Source organism: Durio zibethinus, chromosome 21 (genome assembly GCF_047325235.1).
Source record: "Durio zibethinus cultivar Kanyao isolate XHJ-2024 chromosome 21, ASM4732523v1, whole genome shotgun sequence".
Lineage (NCBI taxonomy): Eukaryota > Viridiplantae > Streptophyta > Magnoliopsida > Malvales > Malvaceae > Durio > Durio zibethinus.
Window position 1 is genome coordinate 9,215,995 of NC_143182.1, and position 9,655 is coordinate 9,225,649.

General features: G+C 35.8%; 3 protein-coding genes across 4 annotated transcripts; all 3 read right to left on the reverse strand.

Moving 5' to 3' along the window:
• Nucleotides 1–285: 285 nt before the first annotated feature.
• Nucleotides 286–3,150, reverse strand: LOC111305484 (uncharacterized). 2 transcript variants are annotated; one of them, XM_022903068.2, is made up of 3 exons: nucleotides 2,061–3,150; nucleotides 1,122–1,223; nucleotides 286–1,023 (listed from the first exon to the last, which is right to left on the reverse strand). In XM_022903068.2, the coding sequence occupies exons 2-3, from the start codon at nucleotides 1,127–1,129 to the stop codon at nucleotides 414–416; spliced, it is 618 nt and encodes a 205-aa protein (XP_022758803.1). In that variant the 5' UTR covers nucleotides 1,130–1,223; nucleotides 2,061–3,150; the 3' UTR covers nucleotides 286–413. The 2 variants fall into 2 exon arrangements, with proteins under 2 accessions (XP_022758803.1, XP_089606610.1); XM_089750484.1 differs by lacking the exon at nucleotides 2,061–3,150 and having other exon boundaries at nucleotides 1,122–1,278.
• A 143-nt stretch (nucleotides 3,151–3,293) lies between these two features.
• Nucleotides 3,294–4,393, reverse strand: LOC111305485 (uncharacterized). Its single transcript, XM_022903069.2, has 2 exons — nucleotides 4,167–4,393; nucleotides 3,294–4,070 (listed from the first exon to the last, which is right to left on the reverse strand). Exons 1-2 carry the CDS (start codon nucleotides 4,172–4,174, stop codon nucleotides 3,485–3,487), a joined length of 594 nt encoding a protein of 197 aa, XP_022758804.1. The 5' UTR covers nucleotides 4,175–4,393; the 3' UTR covers nucleotides 3,294–3,484.
• Nucleotides 4,394–5,139: 746 nt separating this feature from the next.
• On the reverse strand, nucleotides 5,140–9,636 carry LOC111305487 (putative pentatricopeptide repeat-containing protein At5g59200, chloroplastic). The gene is given in 2 exon segments (XM_022903070.2): nucleotides 5,140–8,070; nucleotides 8,073–9,636. Coding segments are annotated over 2 exon segments (1,896 nt in total). The 5' UTR covers nucleotides 9,469–9,636; the 3' UTR covers nucleotides 5,140–7,570.
• Between the last annotated feature and the right edge of the window lie 19 nt (nucleotides 9,637–9,655).

Genomic DNA, 9,655 nt, shown 5'->3' on the forward strand with positions numbered 1-9,655 from the left:
ATGTTTTAGTGACGTCACACTTATTTGTAGCAATGTTTTTCCCTTGAATTTTCTATCATTTTTTAGAATATTAAATAATGTCTAATACTAAAAGGAGCATAAAGCATAGTATAATCAAGCCATTTTCAATGGCTATTTATATATATATATATATATATTTTTTTTTTTTATATTTGAGTTTGTCATGAATTGAATCTTGATCATTGAAACTAATAATTCAACACCAATAATTCGTTATCAACATTTGAGTAATGAAATTATCCATACAAATTAAACACAAGAAAATTTCTCAAGCTGAAAACAATTAACATCACTGCAGTACTTCAATGACATAATAACAATAATTGACCCTTATTCAAGAAACTGGAAATAATATCCGTAAATGTAGTACTACATCTTCAACATGATCATCATCATTGTTTATTGGTGCATACCTTTCGTTCAACATTCTTGACGGAAGTAAATATTGCATTCATCATGAAGGGGACATAAATAGATAGAGCAAGAAGCACAATGGCAATCAGAGCTCCCGTAGCCCTCCATGCATAAACACTCCCACAAGAAAGCTTCCCGACCTTGATTTGGATCACATCGACCATCGAAATGGTTAGGAATATGCATCCGAAAACCGAAGCCCACACCGATAACAACAGCATGCATCCCCTGACAACCTGGTTACGGGTATGCTTGAAGTCTTCTTCTTGGCAGATGGTGACATGGATTTTAAGTGCCTTGGCTACCAGGCTTGATAAGAGGAAGCAAGCAAACGACGCCACTTCGTTTACGACAAGCCGCTTCGCGTTGTTGGCACCAGCGTCGCATTCAGTGCGATTCTCAAGGCTACGCTCGCCTTGACGTGCCAGGGATAAACCCACGAAGACGGCTAGGGTGAAGAGCGAATTCACGTTCACAAGGTCGTCTAGCGCTTTCTGGTGAATTTCTCGCACATTTTCTATCGGTTCTTTAGACTTTTTAGCTGCTCCTTGGCCTCTGGCATCGCCTGTTTCTGGATCGCCACCTCCCCTGTCAAAGTGAAAATTAACAAAAATTATAATCACCAACAAGTAAATAATTAAGGTAATAAATAAATCGATCAGACATGAGAGAGAAGAGAAGCCAACCTCTGCATTGTTGAACTCGTTCTTCTTTGGACTTACAATATTCCTTTTGTGTAATTTGGTGGTTCTCGCTCAACGGGTCTTATAGATTGATTTCGTTCTTGCCTTGAATTTTAAGCAATAAAATGGTGAAGTTACCGTGCATAAAATAAAAAAAGTGCAAAAGGGTTTGGGGGGGGGGGGGGGGGGGGGTGAGTTTGATAGCTGTTTTTTATTCTTTGATAAGCCCTAGAAGTTAAAGACATATTAAAGGGAAATGTTCGAAAGGAATTTCACTCGCTGCCGCAGCTTCTATACTTCAGGAAAAGTTAACTGTATATATACACCATATTTCAAGCCCTACTTTAGAAGGTTACCATTAAAGATTATATTAATGATATAATAACTATTAGTATTATATTTGAACAAAAACTCGAATTATTATTTTATTTTATTTTATATGATGTGGTCATGAATTTGCGAATGCTTCTACGATATGATGAGTAAACGATTGTGACAGCATGGGCATTTGTGTTGGTTAAGATCGAACCTCGCATAGAATTTGAGTTAGGAACGTATTTTATCACGAGAAACTCACTTTTTATTCTAATAGGAACAGTTATTATAGCGTGAGAATTAGGGTGAAAACGTGAATGATTTTAAATTTTTTATTAAATATAAAAATAAAAAAAGATAATATAACACTTGTTTTATAATCATACTTTATATATATATATATAGTAAATAAATTTTTTATTAAATAATATGGATTATTATTTTAAATTAATTAAAATTAATATTGTTACTTAAAATATATATTAATATATTTTGAAAAAATACATAAATATGTAAGAAAATTTTTTTTATAAAAATATATTTTAGTTTTTTTAATTATAAATGGATTATTCATCTCTATTAAATATCTGTGAAAATGAAAATAAAAATAAATTTAAAATAGCTTACCGTCTGAAATCCTAATTTGAGGTGCAAACATGGTATTCTCTTGGACAAAGGATGCACAAAGAAGAGTGGAAAGATGAGTTCGTACGCTAAGCCTAAATCCTACATCATGGCTTATAATTGCTCCAGTCTCAAGTTTCGACTTCCGATAAGGTGATTTGCATTCGTCCCAAATAAAACGTTTCCAGCTGCTCCCAACTGCCTAATTTCTTGTCTTCCCATCCCACAAATAGAAAGGTTAACATCACAACAACATGAGAAAATAAAGTGACACTTGATCCACTGCAAAAGCGGTGAAGCCATGAAACAGCTTTAACAAGCTCCAATTACCTTGCCTAATCACCACAATTACCATTCCACATACACATCTATCTAAATTTTCGGTCACTTGGATATCTATATACAAGTTGCCATGCTAGATCCAGCAAATCCAGGAACCAAAATTTTTGTCAACAAGAGCATCCTCAAGTCTTCAAGTCAAGGAAAATGGATTAACATGTCCATCCCTAAGTCAATCTAATCAGTCATGGTGGATAAGGACTAAATCATAAGAAAGCCGTGTATATTGCAATTTGCAGCTAGTCTAGTTGATAAGGCAAGAAAATCATTCCTTAGACGGGATCATTTTACTCAGCAAGAGCTTCATCATTCAGATATTTCGTTGTTTGTGGTTTGGGGGGCTACAAAAACAATGAATGATGGTAGCCATCTGTTAGCTAACCACCTTGAAAGAACTATCTCTGGAATTTGGACCCCCAAAAAGAGACATGCAGTTGGTATTAATTTCTCTTTTTTGTAAAGGTGTTTGATTAATTCTGAACTGAACACACACACACACACACCCATAAAACCTAAAAAAAGAAAAAGATTTCATATTCATATGTAAATGCAATTCTTGAAAAGTAATAGGTAAACCAGAAATAGCTACAATATCATTCCCCAAGTACTACTACAGCCCCAGTTTACAAGTAATTGTGCAGCAAAGTTGAAGAGCTCGTCAAATAATCAAGTTCAAAGCTTCGTAATTTTAACTAGTTTGTATGTTAGAATTCTTATCAAATACTTTTGCCTGAAAAAAAAAAAAAAGCCTGTTATCAAGTCTCCCACGAGCAGGACACCAAGAATTTCATACCAATGAACAAAATTTGTCCGTTAAGGGTGAAAATAACGACTAAACTGCTATAGCTAATCATCCAAATCTAATGTAAGAACACTACTGAAATAAACTTAGCCAAATCAGAAAACATAACAGACTAATCATTATTCAAATTCAAATTAAACGTATTGCATACTTGAATTCTGAAGTTTAGGCCAACATATTCCCTCAACTCAACCAAAAATAAGAACACAAAAGCAACCCATGATTTAATTTACAATATTGTTACTAAAACTAATAGGAAAGTTCATAGCCACCATTTTTTCATTATTCAATGCAAGAAAGCATAAACAACAGTTGAAATATAAAACAAGAGGGCAGAAGAAACCAGAATAACTAAAGCCGCCACCGCATGAACCGCATACTTACTCCCACAAGACAACAACCCTAACCGGATCTCGATCACATTCACCATCGAAAGCATCAAAAACAAGCACCCCACAACGGACCCCACAGCCGAACCCATCATCCCAAATCTCAAAACTTTAAGGTTAATGTGGGCCCTGAAAGCTTCATCGACATCTTTACTATTCAACAGATTGATGGCAAGCTTTAAACCCTGAGCTACCAGTGACGAGAAAAGGAAGAAACTGAAGGAGACGACCTCGAAGACTAAGAGCTTTTTAACTACGTCGATGCCGGCGTCGCAGGGGGCTCGATTCTCGAGGCTATGTTGGCCTGCGGTGGTTAGAGAGAGACCCACGAAGACAGCGATGGTGAAGAGGGAGTTAACGTTAACAAGGCCATCCAAGGCTGTAACGTGAACGCTTGTTGTTGATGAAGAAGAAGAGGATGTGGAAGTCAGTCTTCTGGGATTGCCGTTGTCGGTGTAATAGTCCTTTGGGTACTGCTCAGATCTGAGAAACAGACGAATTTACAATGTGACAGATCTTAAAAGAAAACGGAAAGTTTTTCAATGAAAAAGAAAGGAAAAAAAAAAGAGAAAACTTTACTCATCCATTATTGAATCTTGGAAAATTAGATAGTGTTGCTTGAAGGGTTTATGCTTCCTGGAACAGAAGAGGAAAGGTAGCCCAGCTTCCCACTTTTTTTATTCCTTATGGAAGAAATAGAGAGGGAATTGAAATATGCTTTGCTTATATATTTCTTTTATAGATTATTATTATTATATATTGCTTGATGCTTTGCTTTTACGTTGCTTTTGGTCTTTTTCGGAGTGGGTATGGGAATTAGTGAAAGAAAAGTCCGAAACTTTGACACGGGAAACAGCTGGGAGTTTGTTTCAACTTCGAGAAAGCATCAAATCAATGTCTTTGTAGATAAAGTGGAATGACAGTAATGCCCCTGCAATTAAGGATTTGTGGTCCAGTCGATGTTCGTTGAATCCCAATTTTGGGTATTAAAAAATTTTATCATAGAAGAAGTTACTTACATTCATGCTTTAAGCAGATTGCAAAAATATGCAGCATGAAGTCAGATTCCAACTGAAAAGCAGAGCTGGCATGATGGTTGTTGAGTCATGCAGATCATTTCCAATATCCAGAAAAAAGATAAAATTATTAGCAACTTTTTCTCCTGGAATTTGACAGTTTTTTGTGCTGTGCCTGCACAGCATCTCTGCTTTTTTTTTTTTCCTTAATAATGTGGTGATGATTTTCAGTAAATCGATCAGTTAGTTAGCAGCCTAAATGAGTTCCTAGTCACCTTTATCTTTCTTTGATTGGAAAAAAAGTCCGAGACTAAAGAAAAGCTTAATCAAGAGCAAGGTTTTGATTAGATCAAGTTTTTGATATCCAAAACTTGACACTCACCAATCAAACTGGAAGTTTGTATATGAAATAAACATTACTATTTTTATAATTTTGTTTCGATGTAATATCTTTTCCGAACGATTCAAAAGGAGTATTCAATCAAACATTGCTATTTTAATATATTTATTTTCTTCTATAATCAACATCTAGGAAGTGTCAACATAAGTAATTAAGTATATATAATATAAATATGGGTAACAGATATCAGCCATTCTCAACAAGGACATTCGGTTTATCAACCACCTCATGATGTTGTCCCCATTTCGAAATGCTGGGTGCCACAGCTGCTATGCTATGTTGACATTTTACAAGCCATTGATCAGCCAATTGATCGCACAAATTCGGCAAATAAAATATCAGAACTCACATAAAATTAGCACTGTAAAAGTGTAAAGTCTTGGAGAGTGGAGACTTGTACATATGAAAGAATGGTAGCAGCAAATTGTAAGGTGAGTTTTACATGGTAATAAGCCTAAGACTTACACATTGTATTTGCTTTCAATCTTCAGCTTCAACTTCTTTTAGTTTCACATTCTTGATTCTGTATTGAAAGGCCTCTGGTAATGTGATCTGTATGCTTTTATATATCTACCCAAACCAATTCCAGCTGCGTTGGTAATGTTGAATTGTTCGATGGAGCTCAGCAGTTTTTAGAATCCTAGCTTGCTTTGATTCACCACTTAGGTAATGAATAACACTAAAAAACTCCTACAGCTTCTAAGATTCAACTCCATAGAATAGCTTATCATTAACAGAAGCATACTTCTTTTCATGATGAATATTAAATAGTAAAATGGACTGTCCCTAACCTTCTAAGAGATACTTTTGAAATCAACTACTACTAAACAGTCACTTATCTAGAAGTTCTACTTCAGTTATTTGTTATTCAGAAAAGCTGAAACGAATTGTCTACAAAGGTTCATTATCTCATTCAAACCAACGATGGCATAGACTTATGGGAATGTAGTGGTCAGTAATCCCACTTATCAAAAACAGTTGGCCAACCAAAAATAAGCAAAGAATTTACCATGTGGAGATCCATGATATAAGAGCACACGCTAGGTGCCAATTACCTTAACAGAATATACATTTCATATTGAGTTGATTGAACTAAAAAATATAATCCTCTTATTTGAATCAGGACCATTTGTAAAACTACAACATTAAAATCAGGACCTTTTGTACAATTATAACATTCAAATCAGGACCTCAACTTTAAGACTTCATCTCAATAATTGATTAGGGTGTTCATCCAAAGGATGGAAACCTTAGCAAGAATATATCCGGCAGCTCCTTGTTTCGTACAAGGCAAATTACTATCTAAAGCACTGGAATACCAGAACCACTAATAGCCAGGTATAAATACAAGTATAATAATCACCTGGCATCTGCAAATACTCTGCAAAACCATGAAGATAATAATGTGGATATATCAAGCATAAGATAGCATCAACTTCCCACCCTTAAATCTTCAACATCAATTGATGGTTTGCCACTAGAGCAGAAAAATAAATTAGCAGACATATAATTACTGGTTTGACTCCGGTTTAAATGATGAATAGAGGGAGAAATTGAAGGCAATTTTGCCAAAGGAGGAATTTGTTAATAGAACAGAATTAAACAAGTCAAAAGCAAAAAATTTTTATTTTCCGATTTTGATTTTCTTCTGAATTGGAGGAGGAAAAAAAACAAAGTCTAGCATTGATCAACGCAGTCCAACTGTGATAGAGCTTTGTTTAGTATTGTCTAGCATGAATCAAAGGGTTTTATCACTGCATCTTTATTAGTGTCATAACCACATATCCTGTACTAAAGCGAATGCAAACTAACAGTGGGATGCAAACAGCAATAAAAGAGATTGATTATTAAATATAACTGTAAAATAATTATTAACAAAATAAATATTTAGGAGCTTAACATGATATTATGGAGTAACCTGTGTTGTGGCCTGAATTGTACCCTGACAACCCTTCCCAGAGGGTATTCCTGAAAAGGATGACTGAACTTTGCTTCAAGTTCTGTAACAATCCATTTCCCAGAGTTATCCTTCCTCACCATAATCATTGCCTTACAACCCTACCTTGGCTTCCTCACTTCAAGCCTTTCGGTTTCCTTTTCCTTGTTATAAAGCAATCTACGACTGATTACTGAGCCATCAAGATCTGAATGATGACAATTACCAACTCGGATAATAAATCCCATATGATTGGCATTTGCATTGTAGTTATCATGGAAGCCTCCTCAGATTCATTCCATAACAGGTTCCACATTTCCATCTACTTGATGTTTTATCAGCTTTTCTCCATGTTAGAAGTTAAGCATTTCTCCACCTTTGCCAACGTAAACCACATCAGATATGTTATTGATAGATTATTTGTACATGCAATAGGCTTCCTCTTTTCAAAAGAGTTCCTATAGAAGAATGAAAATGAAAATTTCCCAATTAGTCAAGATACAAATGTTACAAGAAATGGTGACCAATTGAAGCTTTACTCAACCCCTAGCTGGTATCTTCTTTTTGACTGATAGCCTTGCTTAGAGATATCTATAATGCTTAAGAATCTCCTTTTTTTTTTCATTTTTATTCACCAGTAATCTCCACAAGAGCAATTCCCATTCTCAAAATGGTGGAATCTTTTGCGATCTCTCACCACAATTTTCCTTCTAGTAATCTTAGCAATGAGCTTGATCATTGAGTGGCAATCATCACAAACCCTCAAGTTCTTCACAACCCTTATGGTGGTACATGGTTTAGTAGAGATTAGACCATAGCATATTGCAAGCCTCTCGCTGTGTATTGCTAAAGCCTGCTCTTTCTCCCAGTCTTCAATATCATGCAAGACAACGCCTGTTGCTGGAGTATGTCCTGCTTCTTGTAATATTTGGTTCAATTCCTCTAACTTCTTATATATTTTTTCCTTTTGAGGGTGCCGTAGGTCTCCCAAAAGAAATTCATGGATCTCGTTATTCGCTTCAATGGAACTACAACCTGGTTCTTTTTGGATTCCACCATCCTTCATCATTGCCCTGATTTGAGCTGCTTCTTTCCATTTCCGTGATGAAGCGTAGATATTTGATAGCAGAAGTAAGTAGCAGAATCTACAACTTCATGGTTCATTAAAATTCTCGCAACTTGTTCTCCTAATTCAAGGTTTCCATGGATTTTACAAGCACTCAGCAAAGCCCCGAACATGACATGATCAGGTGCTATTTTCATATTTTCCATAAAATTATAAGCCTCTTTAAGATGACCTACACGTCCAAGAAGATCAACAATGCATCCATAGTGCTCAATCTGCGGCTGAATCCCATAATCCCTACTCATAGAAAGGAATATCTCAAAACCCAAATCAACCAAACCTCCATGACTACAAGCATTTAAAACAGCAACAAAGGTAACACTAGTTGGCAAAAGCCCTTGCTTAGTCATTGCTCGAAAAATCTCAATAGCTTCAATACTCTTCCCATGCATAGCAAGCCCTGAAATCATTAAATTGTATGTAATCACATTTCTCTCTTTCATCATTGCAAAAACTCGTTCAGCCTCATTAATATCACCACACCTTGAATACATATTGATTAATGCACCCCCCACAAAATGATTAAGCTTTATCACATGCTGTTTCCGCAGGTAAGAATGAACCCATCTTCCAAGCTCTAACGCTCCCAATTGTGAACACGCAGACAAAACACAAACAATAGTAACTTCGTTAGGCATCACATTCTCTTTTTGCATTTCCCTAAACATCTCCAAAGCCCAGTTCATCTCCCCATTCCTGACCAACCCATCAATCATTGCGGTCCAGCAAACGGTATCCTTAATCCTTACCCGATAAAAAATCTCAATCGCCTGCTCAACCAATCCATGATCAAGAAAACAATTTATCATGATCGTTGAGGCAACAACGTCTCTTTTCGTCATTTCATCAAACATCTTCCTTGCATCATCAAATTCCCCGCATTTCCCATAGAATTCGATCAGCTTCATGGTTATCAATCTATTCGAGCTTAACCCAAGTTTCAAAGCTTGGCAATGAACCTGTTTTCCTTCTCTCAAAGAAAAATGAGACCCACAAGCTTTCAAAACAGAGGTTATCACATACTTATCCGGCACAATAAATCGATTGATCATTTGAAAATAAAGGCTAATCCCTTCAGAGTAAGAACCAGCCAAAACAAACCCATCAATGATAGCAGTGTAGAGGAACACATTTGGGTTAAGGGTTTGTTGAAAAATCTTGGAGGCATAGCTAATGGAGGGGAAAGAAGAGCTAAGACGAACAAGTTCGAAGAGGATGAAAGGGTCTTGGTCATGGAGAGTTCTAATGATTTTGGCATGTATTGGTAGGATTTGGTTGATGTGTTTGCAATTTTTTAAGAGAGAAATGAATTCTTTTCTTTTTAGAGTGGAGTTGGAGGGTTTTCGATTAGAAATTGGCGGATAAGTGAAGTTTCCCACAACGGCTAGCGTCGAGTAACTCATTTGCTGATGTTCTAACTCTTACTTTCGCGTGTGCTTGTGTTTTCTTTTTCTTTTACATGCGCTCTCCTTTCCCACCTCAGATTCAAACTCCTTTTTTCATTTGATATTGTCAAATTTTAAAATTTATTTTAAAAGCATCAGAATTTGAAATTGAACCTGAATCCTGATAACTGATATTAAAAATTTA